The 17,057-nt window shown below is 37.1% G+C and overlaps 4 protein-coding genes across 5 annotated transcripts; 2 read left to right on the top strand and 2 right to left on the bottom strand.

The window, feature by feature from the left end:
• The first annotated feature begins 33 nt into the window (after positions 1 to 33).
• On the top strand, positions 34 to 4,652 carry Med28 (mediator complex subunit 28). The gene is made up of 4 exons (XM_076444847.1): positions 34 to 237; positions 633 to 987; positions 1,047 to 1,222; positions 3,010 to 4,652. Exons 1-4 carry the CDS (start codon positions 178 to 180, stop codon positions 3,226 to 3,228), a joined length of 810 nt encoding a protein of 269 aa, XP_076300962.1. The 5' UTR covers positions 34 to 177; the 3' UTR covers positions 3,229 to 4,652.
• LOC143219045 (cytosol aminopeptidase-like) lies at positions 4,493 to 13,054 on the bottom strand. Its single transcript, XM_076444816.1, has 8 exons — positions 12,894 to 13,054; positions 12,373 to 12,488; positions 7,063 to 7,226; positions 6,773 to 6,947; positions 6,367 to 6,691; positions 6,022 to 6,290; positions 5,752 to 5,930; positions 4,493 to 5,549 (listed from the first exon to the last, which is right to left on the bottom strand). Exons 1-8 carry the CDS (start codon positions 12,975 to 12,977, stop codon positions 5,323 to 5,325), a joined length of 1,539 nt encoding a protein of 512 aa, XP_076300931.1. The 5' UTR covers positions 12,978 to 13,054; the 3' UTR covers positions 4,493 to 5,322.
• On the bottom strand, positions 7,349 to 11,756 carry LOC143219038 (E3 ubiquitin-protein ligase COP1-like). The gene has a single exon (XM_076444805.1). It carries the CDS (start codon positions 11,483 to 11,485, stop codon positions 9,425 to 9,427), a length of 2,061 nt encoding a protein of 686 aa, XP_076300920.1. The 5' UTR covers positions 11,486 to 11,756; the 3' UTR covers positions 7,349 to 9,424.
• Positions 13,055 to 14,184: 1,130 nt separating the features above from the next.
• Positions 14,185 to 16,891, top strand: Fbxl7 (F-box and leucine-rich repeat protein 7). 2 transcript variants are annotated; one of them, XM_076444841.1, is made up of 2 exons: positions 14,185 to 14,494; positions 14,712 to 16,891. In XM_076444841.1, exon 2 carries the CDS (start codon positions 14,720 to 14,722, stop codon positions 16,034 to 16,036), a length of 1,317 nt encoding a protein of 438 aa, XP_076300956.1. In that variant the 5' UTR covers positions 14,185 to 14,494; positions 14,712 to 14,719; the 3' UTR covers positions 16,037 to 16,891. The 2 variants fall into 2 exon arrangements, with proteins under 2 accessions (XP_076300956.1, XP_076300955.1); XM_076444840.1 differs by having other exon boundaries at positions 14,186 to 14,494; positions 14,707 to 16,889.
• The last annotated feature ends 166 nt before the right edge of the window (positions 16,892 to 17,057 follow it).

Genomic DNA, 17,057 nt, shown 5'->3' with positions numbered 1-17,057 from the left:
TAACGGTATGGGTTCAATCCAGTTCAATCCACGGGTTCAATCTGGTTCAATCGGAACCAATCGGAACACTGGACTGGTGGTGGTGGTTGGTGGTATCAGTTTCGCGCCTGCGCACCCTAGTTCAATGTAATTGTAATGTAAAGAAATCTCTTTTTGTACATAAACATTACTAGTATAATGGCGACACCCACTAATGGTAATGGTAACCTTATAGATGAATTCGAGGAAGCATTCCAGGTACGCTATAACAGGCGCTGCAATTTCTTTATTCATTTATTTAACCCTTAGCACTCGAGTGCCGACTCAGAGTCACCACTAAAAATTGCTGCACCATTATTTGAAATATTGTTTACATTATTAGATATGCTGGTATCTAATTAATTATTAAACATTTAGGTATTGTATGAGGTATTATATCAATTTCATGTTGATGAAATGTTTAATTTTCAAGTTAACATAGCTCAAAGTGCAAAGGGTTAACGTCTGTAAAGCTCTATATTTTATAACACTTTACGTTTTACATAATACTAATGATTTTTGGATGGGATAATAATTTGATGACATATTTGATATAATATTGCCTATTATTTGCTTGCATAACGATTTTCATTAACGTAGAATCAAATTTACAGCAATGTTTGAGTATACTAACGGCAAAGGACGAGGGATTAGGAAACAATGGGATAGGAATGTCTGGTGGTTTGACTGTGGATGAGGACGAAGCTCGTAGCGAAGTTGAACAAGTGACATTAAGGTTCATAGATTTAGCGAAACAAATGGAGGCCTTCTTTCTACAGAAGAGATTCTTATTATCTGCATTGAAGCCAGAGCTAGTAGTCAAAGAGGATATTAACGATCTTAGAGTAGAGTTAGCTCGGAAAGAAGATCTCATAAAAAGACACTACGACAAGATCGCAGTGTGGCAGAATTTGTTAGCGGATTTGCAGGGTTGGGCCAAATCCCCGGCTCAAGGCCCGGCACCTAACGGTAAGAGTCTAAGAAAATCAGTAAATAGAAGAATGCTCGATAAATTGAAAATGTTATAGGCTTACCGAATGGTACTCAAAGTGGGCAAAATCAACAAGCCGCTAACGGGGGAGGGAACGCAACGATTCAACAACAGCAACAGATATTGCAACATCAACAACAGCTCCAGCAGCAACAACAGTTGCAACATCAAATGCAACATCAAATGCAGCAACAACAGCTTCATCAGCAACAGGTATTTAAATAATACCATTACAAGAAATGCTGAAAACCTTCGTACATGGGCAGCTGTTTGAAATTACCATTGGAGAGACTTTTCTTTCGATACTGCATATAAAAAAATTTTTAACCACAGGGAAGAAAAGAAATTGTGTATTCTCAGACATTTTGTTTTAGCGTGGCGGTTATAGCTAACAAAGTAAATATCTTGAGTTATTATTTTTTAACGTTTTTTATCTTGCTTTAATTGTAAATTAAGACTTATCCTTAATGTAAATTATTGAAAATCTTCTCTTTACAAAGAATTGTTGCTCCGTACGGTTACTTGTATCAAAAGATTATTTATACTTGCTATAATACTCTCATTCTGATTCTAGTATATTTATTGTTATTAGGTTTTTTCTATTCTTTGTTCCATTTGAAAATGAATACCACTGTTGAATGATTTTATACGTCTGCCTGCGTGTATGCATGGGAGTGCGAGTGTATAAGGTATAAGGTGTATATAAATAGTTTAAATTATTAAGATCTGTTACGATTGGAAACATTCATCGGAATCATAGAGACTATTTTTGCTCTTCTTTCTTATAATAGTAGCTCTATTCAAGACATGAAATTATTCGGTCCTATTGCACAAAAAATGAATGTATACCATTATAGTGTTGCGTATAATCAGTGCCTTACATAATTCCTATCCACAGAAGCGTAACATATGAGAAAAGAAAAAAAAGTTAAAGTGCTTCTATTAGCATCTGCGATATATAGAGATATAAAAGCATGACTTTCATTTATGGAGAAAAGAAAGTATCGAGTATACAATATATACTTGTATATAAATATGTTATAAAATGGTGCCAAAACTATTGATACTAGAATGCGTACAAATGTTTAGCCAAAAGCTGCTATGATAAATCTGATAACGGCAATAATAAGAAAAACAGATAAGCATATATCAGTTTGCTTAATATTAATAATAAACCTAACGATCCTTAACGAATATAAATTATAATATAGAAGCAGGAACTAATATTTGAAACCTAAAGTGACTTCTTATACATATATAGACATATGTATACATGGACATATGTATATAATTCATTTTCCTTTCATATTTTTTCATATCATAGATTTCTTTATATCGCATATTATAAATTGTTAAAGAGACAAGATATTTCTCGGTATTTATAAGCTTCCCTGACTATAATACGATAAATATCTTTTGCATGCGAACATGTATGCATGCGTATTGTATCGGTATGAAAGCCCTTACAAAACAAAATACCTTTATATTCAGAAAAATCATATTGAACAAAATCGTGACTGTTCTTCTGTACTTCATATATGACTATTATAGTTTCTCTCGTATAAATGTTTAGAGATCCATACATACGAACAAAACTACATATTGCAGCCATTCATTGAAATGGGTATGACCGTAAGAGAACAAACGTATATCATTTCGCTTGTGTTGTCTTTACATGCAACTAGATGTTCGCAGAATAAATCTCTGTTCATGGTAAAACAACATTGTGCTTTCTTTCATTTCCCTCGCCTATCTAATTACTATTCCTGCCACCCTATTGGCTTACAAACAATCAAGACACTATATACCATTATTTCTATTCTGAAATCTGTATATCTAAAAGTACTTTGGAACTCTCCGCGACTAAATAATCTTAGCTTGACGTAGATTCGGGTCCTTAAGAATCCTTCTATTTCATTCAACATTGATGTCCACTTGTGTTCGGAAAGCATCCGACCAATTGTATCAATTGTATAGAACGTTGTGACCTAACGTTGCAGGTGCAGCAAGGCTCGGGTGCTCCTCCCACAGCTGGTCTTCAGGGAGTTGGAGTCTCGGTTGGGCAGCAGGGGATGTTCATGACGCAGGGAGGTGTCGGCGTAGCTGGTGCAAGAGCTGGATTTCCTGTCGGAGGTGTAGGGAGCAGTGCTCTTCAAGGTCCGTTAGCCTTCCTGGAGAAGACAACGAGCAATATAGGAATGCCGGAAAGGCGGAGTTGACGCGGAAGGGGGAGGGGCCGGGGTCGGGGTCGAGGAAGAGGCCGAGGAAAAGGACGAAGCGCAGGAGGAAATCTACCTCCGCCACCTCCGCTCCTCGATACTTCAGACCCGTCGTCGTATGCTGCTGCTGCCGCAGTCGCAGCTGCTGCGGCAGCGCCCCTTCCCTCTCCTCAGCAGCAGCAGCCACCACCGTCTTGTACATGAACACATAATTACAGTGATTTATTTATGTACTACTATTCCTATGTCTGAAATCCTTCTGACCATAGACTCTTCTCGAAAACGATGGATTTCATTTCAATTATTCTGGGAACCACTGGCCAAGCATCTCTCGGTTATTGTGCATCTTATTATTTTCCTCCTTCGAAGTACATATTTGTATCGGCATAAATCTTTAACAAGCTTAAAGATATTTTTTCCAATAGGAACCTTAAAAGGACTTATTAGATCACACTAACGAGAGTTACTTGTGATCATTAACCCTTGTGTAGCCAACCGGGTATCCGGGTACCCATTTACTGCATTTCCTTCAACAATTTGTTAATGTTCTTTTAAAAATATCACAACATTTCTCTGAATGTCCTAATATATATATATTGTCTTAAAATAAGAATGCGTGCAAATATGTTAAATACAAAAGGTTTTAAATAATCTACACATTTTGGTTGGCTACATAAGGGTTAATGAAAAGCTTGCCAAGAAGTTTCTTTCAGTCCGGAATTTGTTAAACAACTTGGTGATGCCAGTGACAGTACTATCTAGTGTAAGAAACATTAAAGTGCTTTGTTAGCTTAGTTTTAAGATTGTGTTGCAATAATTTTTTGAACAGACAATTTTGAGACATGCAAAGGTATGCGTGGCAAAAGAAAATGATATACCGTGTTAGATACACCGAGAAATTGGAAATATCATTGGGGACGTATTCGTTGCACAGTGCCAGTTTATTGCATTGTTTCGATATAAATAACGAATGTAGAGTATTATTCAGTCTCTCTGTTGTAAATGTTTCTTTTCGGTTTGCGACTTCTGCAATTATTGATTTAAGTATATCTTGCGTTACTCTACTCGAATGTAGTAACAGTAACTGATAGGACTATTTATGTAAGATATGATGCGCTCCCGTGCACAGAACGATGAAAGATTCTTTTTAAGAGGGTATAAGAAGTAAAAACTGTACATAACAAGAGATTGTGTGTGTGTTGTGACCGTGACGGACGAAGAATAACATAGTGATTCACATTGTACATAGAATTAGAAGCACGAATTTCCATACAATAAATCTTGTATTTTATTACATTAAGTTCGGATAATCGTTAGTACTTTTACAAAGTCGTGTGTAACGTTTACACAAATGTTGATCAAAACTGTCGGATGTATTTCAGATACGACACTCGAATAAAATGTAAATTGCCCAAATAACGATATCCCTCCCGTAACTGGTGTGTTGAAGAATTTTTTCTGTCGAATACAAAGATATAGCGTATTCTCTGCACCGTTTTGTACAAAAGTATTCCTGTATGCCTCTTCGCTATCCCATTTTTGTTGTTGTTGTATAATTTGATTATCAATGTTCGGCGATATGATTGATCGCCGATTATTGTTCACCAAATTTCACTTTTTACAGAATATGAACAAAAAGTAACTGTACAAAGAAGGTTATGGACTCATCACAGTTGTACTAAAAATACTGTGTCGCACTGTAAAGTAATATAATTCTGTACAGAAATTTAATGATTACAAATTTTGTAAACTGACGAACATTCGATTTCAAATTCTCGCTTATACATTCCATTTCAATTTGATTGATTCGCTGGAATATTCGCGCGTATACTTAATATATGGTAAACCCATTTACAGAAATGCAATTGTGATATCGGAATATAATAAGAAGGGAGGCGGGTAGCGTATTACATAAAATGCATAAGTTTTTTATACATATGTATATAAAGAAACAAATAATGTAATATATATGCATATATACATGTGGCTGCATACACATGCATACGGATATATATATATATATACATATATATACATATATATAGAAATAGACCATACAATTTGCATCAAACAACTGACAATCAGTTGTATACTTTAACAGAATGCCTGTAAGAACTGGATAAGCGTACGGGTTGGACGACCTGCCATTCCGGATGGTAAATATGGTTGATCATCGGGTCCAGAGCACATTACTCCAGCGATATCCAGATGCATCCATGGGGTGTCGCATTCAACAAACTCTCGCAAGAAAGCTGCAGCGGTGCACGCACCGCCACCTTTCGTTTTTGCAACGTTGTTTATGTCTGCCGACTTCACTTTCTCTGTAAGCGAAATCATACGATCAAATAATCTCGTTGGTCGTTCATTTTCGAAAAAATGTTAACACATTCGTGACCAACGGTTGTCAGGCTTAGAACAAAGAACAAAGAGAGCTTCAGATGTCGCACGACTACGTAACCACCAGTCTCGAAAGTGTTAACAAATCTAAAATAAAAGGTAAGCAGTTTAATTGTCCGATGTTACTTGTCATTTCATCTGTAAAATGTTTCCACAGTGGCATTCTCCATACTCGATCACCAGTCACAGTACCGGCTTCTCTCAATTTCTCGAAAAGTGCAGCATCGTTGGAGAAAACTCCAGTCGCTGCTGCTCCCAGACTGATTTTCATTGCACCGGTCAGCGTCGCGAGGTCCAAGATAAATCTACAATTATATTTATACAGGTATATGTCGAAGTGTTTCGTAGATACGCGAACATTGGAATTGTTTTCAAAATCACTCGGACACGAATTACCTTGGATTGAATTCGTGAGCGTAACTGAGCGCATCGGCAAGAATCAGTCTGCCTTCCGCGTCCGTGTTATCTACAATGATACTCTTTCCATTCATCGCGATCACAAGGTCTCCTGGTTTGGTCGCAGTTCCAGAAGGTAAGTTTTCGGTAAGTGGAATCAAACCGACCATGTTCACCTTCAGCTTGAGCTCTGCGGCAGCACGAATAGAAGCTGCTACGCATGCCGCGCCAGTCATATCTGCACGCATTTCGTCCATATCTAACGATGGCTACTCAAAAATAAATTCATTAAGAATCTAATAAGAGCAACCTAAAAGAACTTTACTAGACAAAACCATTTTGTACCTTGAGACTGATACCGCCAGCGTCGAAAGTAACACCCTTCCCAACGAACACGATCGGTTGAGAGTCATTGTTAGCACCTTTGTAATGAATTTCAACGAACTTCGGTGGCTCACAGCTACCGTTCGAGACGCTGAGGAAAGAGCCCATTTTCTTCTGCTCAGCCCATGATCTATCGCGTACTGTAACGGTGATTCCTAATTTCGAAAGAGTCGAACAGACTTCCTCGGAAAATATCGTGGGTGTCATTAAATTGGCTGGAGTGTCCGATAGTTGACGCGCCCAGTTCTGTGCTTGGGCTTTGATGTTTCCAATCCGCCATTGCTCTCTGTAACAGGGTCATTTTGTAATCATGTATAAATATCTTTTAAATATAATGTACGTACGAAAAACTGTGCATAATACTTACTCTCCCTCTTGGCCGTACAGTGAAACTTTTGGGAATGCTGCCTGCTTTTCTTTGTTCTTCATACCTTGGTAGAACCATGTTGATAGAGTAGCACCTTCGGCTGCAGCTTCCGCGTCGCCTAATGTTTCTAATTTGATGTCTTTAATGTCAACCACATCCAGTGCATGACAACCCGCTATAAATGAAACATTCAATGTTGAGATTGACTGTGAATATATTCCGTAAGACTACGCACGGAAAATGATGTATACGTATTCAGAAAAAGAAAGAAGAAAAGCAAGTGTATCTACCTGCGGCAGCTGTGCGTATGCTTTCTTTCCCTTCGTGTAGTTCTTCAAGTTGGTTAACGCCGAGGTTCTTTTTCCCAAGACCAACTACCGCAACTCCCACATATTCCTTCTCATCCAAACCCCAAAATACTCTAACAGAGCCTTTGGGAATTTTCGGGCCTGCTCTGTAGTGGTACAAGTATTGAAGAGTTATTGAAAATGTTGATTTTTCATTGACATATGCATTAACTGAGGTAAGGGTGAGAGTTTGTTTTCTGATTAATAAAATATGTGAAAAAATGTACTGAGACACAGATCCACAAATTTATTCGTTACAATAATTCTAGGCATCGTTCGTAACATATGCTGTAGCGTTTGCGATTTTAAAATACAATCTAAAAATATACTATTCTTTACATACATCCTAGAATAAACTTCTTTAAAATTAGTCGAATTATTTCTATGATAACGATTATTCTAAGTATTAAATTATTAATTACAATTACAATTAGAGTTTCTTTCACAAATTCGAGCTACATAATAAGCTACACATTCACAATATTCCGTTTGTGTTCTCTCCGACTTTATATAATGAAGACAATTAATTTGTACTAGGAGTACATCGAAGATAGGCGCCACAATTATTTTCAGTATACTTATTAATTAATCGAAGTTCGTAATAATAAAGAATGATTTCGTGAATGATAATATAGTACAATGTAAAACTATATTTGAATTATATATATGTATATACCAAAAATTCGATTCCTTCCTTCGTATGTATACACAGATGTAAGTATATAAATTTGTCATGGGGTTTTTTATCGCGTATTTGTAACATTGTCTGCTTAAATATTATCATAGAAATACTAAACAAATTATTCGAAATTGACACATTGAGACATTTTCCGACAATTAGTCGTGAAAATTGTTCGCTTAAAGTATACTCATCAGAGCTATATAGGTAAAATAACATTTAAATAAAGAGAGTAGTACATGCAAATTCTTATATATACATATAGTATTATATATTATATATGTATATAAGAATATCTCTGAAACGAAAATATTTACAATCTATTACTTCTAATCAGAAATTCTAATCTTTTTTAGCTGTGACGCTAGTATTCCAGCCTTCAGCTGTTTCAAATTAGCAATATATTGTACAATCGTCGAACAAAAAATAATAGACTGCACTTATCGGTATTATTACTGCCGTAAATGTAGGCGTACCGGAACTTATTAACACTAGAGTCGCTACGACTTCGAACAACCGATAAAATTTCCAATTCTAAACACAATGCCAGCTGTCTGTTTACGATTATGCTAGGATAATAGCAAACTCACAAGATTGATACCAGCGTACAATGATCTTAATGCTGACAGTAGGAACTTAATGCGATCCAAGCACATTTACTATTCTTAGCTGACGATATTCTTGGCACAAAGTCAATTGAATACACATTAATTCGTTTATTATATCGATACGAATATATCTACTCTCCTGATTCGAATTAATTAGGCTACTTTGGCAAGACATTTACTATACAGATCGGATTGTACAATTCAAGTTGCATTTGCAAATGAAAATTTAGAACGAGTATGCGATTTCGGATTATCAAGTGTTGTCTGTATCGTTACAGCCAGAAAAATATCTTTTACAACGCTGAATAGTTTTAGTAGCGTATACTTTATACTACATTTGTAATTTACAAGTTAAATATAATATATGTATATATATACTGAATTCAAATTTCTCTGTTTCGTTTGATTTGTTTTCTGAACGAATACTATTAACGTAGAACGACCAAAAAGAAACTTAATCCACTTAAAGTGTATGATAAAAATAAAGAACATGAATACTTTAATATACTACATCTTTAAAAACTATAAAATACCATGTTTCATGTTATAAACTATCAGAGACAGACGTGTGCCGTTAGTACAGACACATATCAACTATTTATATATAGTTTAAATTCAGTCTATTATTAAAGTATATCTAAATTGAGAAATAGTTAACCGAAAGTAGAATTAACAAACAGTACTCGTAATAAACTAAGATAACGGTACAGCAACAGTACCCATTTTCGTAGTTACAATTGTAAGATAATATTTGTGCTGTTTAATGCTCAGAGTATTCTCAGAAATTAGTCAGTCTCTAATAATTTAGATTTTCAGGTATATAGATACTTTTGTTCCTTTTTCTTTTTACAATTTGCCTCACAATAAATTACTATAACATTTATAATGAATATTTACTTCTCGTTGTTGTTGTATGTCTGAGCAGTGAATCGAATAAATTTCAAAATACATATACAAACATATAAACGATAAATATACATATATGTATCGGTATATGCAATTAATTTACGATCTATCTTCAAACAAGTTCCAATATTTTAATAATTCCTTGAGAATTTGCAGCCACCACAACATTAGACATTCGTCTCCAACAAACTGCGGATACAAATTCATTTAGGTCCTCTTCTCTTCTTTCTTGCATTTCTAATATACTTCGACCGGCATCGAATTTATAAGAGAATAACTGCTTGGTAAGTCCTTTGTAATATACATATAATGCATTGTTCTCAGATCCGCATGCTACATAATGACCATCGGTAGCAAGACCTACGAAATTCTTCTCGTTAACGTGTCCAACAAACGATCGCAAACAATGTGGATTATTGATGTTCCACATTTTCAATTGTGAATCGGTGCTCGCCGATACAATCTCTTCCTTGTTAATGAATTTTACATACGAAACAGCTTTGCGATGCCCTTTAAATATGCACAGTGCCCCGTTCATGTTACGCAGATCATAGTAATGGACACAATGATCCGCAGATCCGAATGCTAAATGACACGAGCTACGTGGATTAAACTTAACACAGCATACGTTAGCTTTCGCTTCTAAGGAAGCAACGGAATGATCGTTATTCAAGGACCATAATTTAACTTTGGTATCGTCCGAGCCTGATGCTATCAATCTAGTGTCTACATCGTTAAAGTCAACGGACCAGCATCTCTTTTCGTGTTCTTGAAATGCTTTTGTTCTTTGACCAGTCGCAGCGTCCCAGACCGTTACAGTTCCTTCGTAATCAGACGACGCTAACATTCCCTTGTGAAAAGAGTTCCATGAAACGCAGGATATTTTCGAGCTAGAAGTCATTTCTACGCAAGGATAGTGTATGTCTACCGAATCCCTAATCACGGCGCTATAATCGAATACTTTAATACGTTTCGTGACCCCAGCTATGGCAAAGAATTCATTATCTTTATCGAATTCTATACTCGATACGATGGTAGAATTATTAAAAATGTCCGACGAGTAATTCAAAGTTGCCAACGGACGCAATGAATTGTATTTCAAAAATTTCACAAGATTCTCTCTGAAAACATCCAATCCTGAACTCGAGCCGTGCCACGCGTCGTTCTGTCCTTCAGTTTTATGTCCGAGGTGCAGCACTTTGGCACGCGAGTCAAAGTAACATTGCACGAAATCATCGAAATGAGCGTGCATTCTCTTTCTACGTAGAGCCAGAGTGGAACCAGGCGTATATTCGTTTTGCTTCTGATTTCCCGGGGGATTAACAAACGTATCGTTCCCAGACGATCCTGTTTTATCGAGTGGCTTCACCATATTCGAATCTATTATGTCTATAAGTCCAATCATCTCTCTTTTAATAGCAGAGACCTGTGCAGTGTCGTTTTCGCTTGATTTCTTCAAGTCTTCCATTTTCGGACATTTACTCTGAACATCCCTCAATATATTTTCAACTTCTTCCGTGTCTCTCTTGATCAATGCTATCTCTTTTTGTAACTGATTCTTTTGTTCTTCCTTCTGTTGCAGTAAATGCTTTAAAAACTCGTGCAGCAATTTGTTTTGCGCCGCGCAAGTTTCCGCTTCGAGCAAATGTTTCTTTTGTGTTAATACTTCTAACATTACGTTTATATCGGGTAACGTTAGATTAGCGCTTTCAGCAGCTACAATGTCTTTTAATCCATCGTACGGCGGTAAACATAAGTCTGTACCCATACCTCTGTGTCTACCATCGGTCGTGTAAGAAGATCCTAGCTCGCTAAGACCCTTAATTCTAGTCTTATATTTCGATATCAATTCGTGTAACACAAAATTCGGGAAAATATCTTGTTGCGTTAACGTGTAGCTGCATTTCGGACAACGCCCATTAGTTTCTAGAGATTTGACTATACAACGATAACAAAATGTATGACCGCAACGTGTGATATGAGCTTCATCGATTACCTCAAAACAAATAGGACACAGATAATCATTATTTTTATCTTCGAGTGTACCACTAATCCTATGAAGAACATTCGTGGGGTAATGGTGTTTGCTTAGTCTACTGCTACATTCACCTACCGCCCCACTGCTTCCAGCAGTGTTATCATTTCCCAGACTATTATCACCGATAGCCGACATTCTCTTTATCTAAATAATATCTCTTATTACGTATGCCTAAATTTTAGAGAACTATCTGATATTTCATGCTACTCGAAGCTTCTTTCGGTTGTCAAAAAATTAATAATAATTTATTTCTAACTGAAAATCAGTTTCAAAAGAAATTATTATCTCCTAAATAATATTTGCTCTCAAATGTTTTTTTATATAACAAAATATGCGATCTGGCAACTCCTTCTGTGCAGCGAGTTTTTGCTTCATATCATGCGTACAATACCATCTCTCAGTCTAGTCACTCCTGAAATAATGAAAATAATGCCAGTGAGCTCACATGAAAGATAATTTTACGTTCAAATTCGAAAGAGTTTTATTAACGGAAAAAATAATTTATGGAGAAGTTTTATAAAAAACAACAAAGGAAAAGCAATTCTGAATATTGTATGTAAAGCTCAGGCAGCATTATGACAATTGTTTCAGGCTGGAACTATCGATAAAACATTTTCAAACATCGTTCAATGTTAATTCACATAATCTCAAAGGAAAAGTGCAAAAGTAACATGTACGAAACTATATAGTACAAATACTCTGTGTTTAAGTTTAAGCTTATCACACAATTCTGTGACATGTGTGTGTTTTGTTATATGTATATAATTTGTATATCTGCAGATTACTCAGCTATCTTGCACGATACAGGAAAAATACAGTTCAATGTTCGGTACCCGGTATTTGCATATCTAAATGAGGACACGTATGTGTACTGTGGTATCGCATATCGTACAAGAAAAAAATAATCAATTCAATGAAATAAATACAGACTGCTACATGAACTGGTATTACAGATGACACGATTCAATTACAAAATACATATATGTATGTTATAGGTTACAAGACATATTACTGGCACTTACAATAGAATATTCTTTTGTAGTTTTCCATTAACTAGTTCATCGTATTTAGCCGCCGTGGGAGTCAACGAAATCTTGCTTTCATCCTCTGATTCGTATACACCAAGTACCAAACCTTTCTGTTGGGAATTGAAATATTTCGGATAAAAATCAAACGTATAGACAATCTTTCGCGAAGTATGTTAGAATGCATTCGAACCGTAGCCTCGCGAAAACGAGTTTCATGTGAAAAAGCTCAAATACCAAGAGATTTACAATGTATTCGTCGCGAAAAATTATCAAAAATGTGCAAATCGTTTTTAAATATAATATATTTCTCGCGAAATCTTATTAAAAATTTGCAATTCATGGTTAAATACTTCTCTTTTTCATTGTGCGGAAAATTATCGCGACAGTCTAACAGAAAAATTCTCCATCTCGTTAATTCGTCGTATAAAGCAAAAATATAAACGCTCTTTCGACGAAAAACATCCGAAAAATCATTTTCTAACACACGAACGAATAATAGTTTTCTAATTAAATACCTTCATGGTCGCGATGCAGGATAAGAAACGTAACTGCGAATTTCCGTATTGAAGACCCTTACTCCTGATAAGAGACAATGCCATAATTTGTTCGGGAGAGCATTAGGTGTGATATATATACGCACACAAGCACAAACATACAGGTAGTGTCAACGTGGACGTGTATACATACGAGAGAACGTGTGTGTGTGTGTGTCCCTGAAAAGATACGATATCTAGACAACTTGGTTACCAATATTGTAGATTCGCAACTCTAGTGCCCCCTTCTTTCTTTTCTTTGAAAATAAGGCTTTAGATTTGCCAGATTTACTCTTTATTCTTATCTGGCGTCAAGTATAAATCCGCTTCAGAGAACATGCCGTGTTCCAAGATTACTTCATCTATACCAGATGACGGATGTGGGCAAAGTGCTATATATAGTCTGTTGAGAAGTCCCAGTATGTATCACGAAGCTAAAGTGTACCTGAGTGTACCTAGAGGGGAGAGGGGAATCATTCTGTATAAATATATATTTATGGAAACTGTAACTGTAACATACAATTTTATTTTATTACTCATTCATTTTTACTTTACTCTTATTATTGTAAATATGGCTAACTCATTTTGTCGATTATAATTTGGGAAAGTTATTGAGCCCAAATAAGAATAAGGTATACTTATACTAGCCGACGAATCTACTGCGCATATGACTCTAACGGAACTCGTTCATTGGCTAATTTCATGGCTGACGCGCAACAACATGCGCAGAACAAGTGACAAGTACCTCCCTATTTGGACCCAAGTATAGATGTTGATAATAATATGAAATCTGTATTTACTTCAGTAAGAACACAGCCTATATACTATATATATATATAGTAGGCTTTAGTAAGAACAATACAATAGAGATAGACTGCGCGGCCTGTACGAAACGTTGAAGCCTGCCACAGATGCCGCAGATTCCAATGTATTTTTCTGTCACAAAAAGACTTTTTTGACTGATATGATGACCAGAGCGGGCTGCGATGAACCTTCCTCTATCAAATGAACCGTTGTGCAGCTCAAAATATGCTCGTATAAGGACAAAAAACGAAACCCCGTGATTGCATTCACATAGCAGAGTTTCCCCATATATATTATATATATATATACACACACATAAAAATTTAAAAGTCACGTGACTGCACTTCCCCCCAGAATAGAATATGGAAATAGCAAGCAACTCCATCTCGTGTTCATCAGGCAGTTGCGTGTTTCTCAGTGTTACCAAACTCTTTTTTTGCATAGAGGTTGGTTACACTGATAAATACCCAAAAATCTGAAAAGTCACGTGACTATCCTAGCAGTGGGGATTTATCAAATGTATTGGGGCCTTACGTTATCTATCAAATTTGATACTTTCATTTCAATCTATCGTCCTGTGTACATAATCGACTAAAGGTTGCAGATGTGTATTTAACCGATGTATCTGAAAGCAATATATTTTAATACGAAGAGGAGAAACAGCTGAAAATTTTTGCAAGAACTGGAATGTAAGATCAAAATGGTGGCAGTGGCAGATAGATCGATATTGACCTGCAATGTCACGTATTGTTGATAATTCTCCCGTTTGTCGCACAATAGTAAGTAAACATTCACGAATATTTATTTTAGACAGAGAACGACATTATTTTCTCAACTTGTTACGAATATCGATCAATTAACTGTCGATATGCCCGCGAAATTTGAGTCCTGTTTCTAGAATTTGCCTTTTTTTTAAATTACTCTGATTTTTCATGTACTTGATGATACGAAGCAAACGGAAATGGAAATAATATGAAATTGTTTAATTTAGAACAGAGCATGGAATGGATGGATCTTGTCCATTACTCCTTCCATCCTTTGGGGAAAAAGGCAGCTCTGAGAGGGAAGCTATATACACATCGCAAAAAGTGGGTCTGTATAGACCACCCTCGGATGCGATTGACTTAGGGTACCATACTCTGGACAACAATGCCTGCCGATCTACATTGTTGTCGACCGCTATATCTGTACCCATCAGACAGCAAACATTGTTGCAACAGAAATGCGTCTACACGGCTGATCTGTGTCAGCTAGACGACACCTTGTTGTTAAGAATATTCAGTTGGTTGGGTACCAGAGACCTCTGCTCCGTTGCCCAAACATGCAGACGCCTTTGGGAAATAGCGTGGGATCCGTCCCTCTGGAAAGAAGTAGAAATACGCTATCCCCAAAACGCGACGGTCGCGTTGAACGCTTTGTCCAGACGAGGATGTCATGCGTGTATTCGTCGTCTTGTGCTGGAAGGAGCTGTTGGCCTGGCTAGTATTTTCACTCAGCTGCCGTTTTTAAGTTTAACTTCCTTGGTACTACGACATTCCAGACGTGTTACAGACACGAATGTCAGCTCTGTATTAGACAATTGTATAAATCTGAAAGAACTGGACCTGACGGGATGCGTCGGCGTGACCAGAGCATGCAGCCGAATAACAACGCTGAAGCTGCAGTCGTTGGATCTCAGCGATTGTCACGGGGTCGAAGATTCCGGTTTGGTGGTGACGCTGTCGCGCATGCCACATCTAGGTTGCTTGTATCTGCGACGATGCGGACGTATAACCGATGCCAGTCTCGTCGCGATCTCCTCCTATTGCGCCAGTCTAAGACAGTTATCCGTCTCCGATTGTGTGAGAATCACGGATTTCGGGGTACGTGAATTGGCAGCGCGCCTTGGTCCGTCCTTGCGTTATTTCTCGGTAGGCAAATGCGATCGCGTGTCCGATGCTGGTCTGTTGGTTGTCGCCAGGCACTGTTACAAATTAAGATACTTGAATGCTCGTGGCTGTGAAGCACTCAGCGACAGCGCCACGTTGGCTTTGGCCCGTGGATGTCCCCGGTTGAGAGCTCTCGATATAGGAAAATGCGATATCGGTGACGCGACCCTCGAGGCTCTCTCGACCGGATGTCCAAATTTGAAGAAATTGTCTCTATGCGGCTGCGAGCGAGTTTCGGACGCTGGCTTGGAAGCGTTAGCCTACTATGTACGGGGATTGAGACAGCTGAATATCGGCGAATGTCCTAGAGTTACGTGGGTCGGATACCGGGCGGTGAAACGTTATTGCCGTAGATGCATCATAGAGCATACTAATCCTGGTTTCTCCAGCTGAGCCTTTTAAACCGTCCTCTATTTACACTAGAGATCCCTATTTCACGTGTATATAGATACACGTGCTACGTGAACCGTGTAGTAACAATTTAAGGGGGTAGACTTGTTTGCAGGATTGCAAAAGCGCTAGATAAAAGATCAATCTAGGCCGCAGTCGCCCTAAAAAGCTCTATTTTTACGTTTACGAGGTGTAGTTTGTATTATTCGGCAGCATGTAGCTGTCGCAGCTTTATGAAAATACCTACATGCGCAGCTTTATGCTTCCGAATAATGCAAATTACGCCTCGTAAACGTAGAAATGGGAAATTTGGGGGCGACTGTGGCCTAGATTGATCTTTTATCCAGCGCTTCTGACTACTGAAAAATCCCATCGCGTGCATTATCGAGAAATGAGAAGGCGCATCCCGCAACCTTGCAATCCTAGAAAAACGAGTCTACCCCCTTAAGGATCCACGAACACGGATCCATAAATTCATACTACACATACCACGTCTACTCGTGTATTTTAGTACACGTTCAAAACCGTGATCTCTAATTTACACCGCAATTTACTATCTATTTATTAACAACTCTCGTTTCATCTCTCGTCTAGATACTAATTTGTAAAAAGCAATTCTTCGACGATCGTGAAGATATATACATATACATATATTTTATTATATACCACAAGTCATGCGAGAGTGTATCGTATATGTCTATATATATATATATATATATATATATATATATATATTCACATTCGTTTCGAAATATTACCCTCTGCTATTTATTAATTTTATAATTTAATACTCGAAAGCGATCTTTCAAGTTTTATGTAATTTGTATATTTATTTTATGAATAAAAATGTTCAGACTCTATTCAATTGGAATTAGATATAACGGGTCTTCTTTAAAAATAATTAGTAGACTGCGCAGATCTTTATGCAAAGTAAAAATTGTCTGCATCGATTGCAAGAAATAGAAACTAAATTGAATGTTGTTTCTATTTCAGTAGAGGAGAAATCATACACTGACACCTTCAA

The sequence above is a fragment of the Lasioglossum baleicum genome, unplaced genomic scaffold (assembly GCF_051020765.1).
Source record: "Lasioglossum baleicum unplaced genomic scaffold, iyLasBale1 scaffold0021, whole genome shotgun sequence".
Classification (NCBI taxonomy): domain Eukaryota; kingdom Metazoa; phylum Arthropoda; class Insecta; order Hymenoptera; family Halictidae; genus Lasioglossum; species Lasioglossum baleicum.
This window is presented reverse-complemented; position numbering and strand designations above follow the sequence as displayed.

Excerpts from the sequence above, each read along its gene's own strand:
- Fbxl7 (XM_076444841.1), top strand. The coding sequence starts at position 14,720 with ATGGATGGATCTTGTCCATTACTCCTTCCATCCTTTGGGGAAAAAGGC.
- LOC143219045 (XM_076444816.1), bottom strand. The coding sequence starts at position 12,977 with ATGGCATTGTCTCTTATCAGGAGTAAGGGTCTTCAATACGGAAATTCG. Across the intron at positions 6,291-6,366 it reads CTGGCGGTATCAGTCTCAAG|CCATCGTTAGATATGGACGA; the intron begins GTACAAAATGGT and ends ATTTTTGAGTAG. Across the intron at positions 5,550-5,751 it reads TTTTACAGATGAAATGACAA|AGAAAGTGAAGTCGGCAGAC; the intron begins GTAACATCGGAC and ends TTTCGCTTACAG.
- Med28 (XM_076444847.1), top strand. The coding sequence starts at position 178 with ATGGCGACACCCACTAATGGTAATGGTAACCTTATAGATGAATTCGAG. Across the intron at positions 238-632 it reads AATTCGAGGAAGCATTCCAG|CAATGTTTGAGTATACTAAC; the intron begins GTACGCTATAAC and ends TCAAATTTACAG. Across the intron at positions 988-1,046 it reads TCAAGGCCCGGCACCTAACG|GCTTACCGAATGGTACTCAA; the intron begins GTAAGAGTCTAA and ends AAAATGTTATAG.
- LOC143219038 (XM_076444805.1), bottom strand. The coding sequence starts at position 11,485 with ATGTCGGCTATCGGTGATAATAGTCTGGGAAATGATAACACTGCTGGA.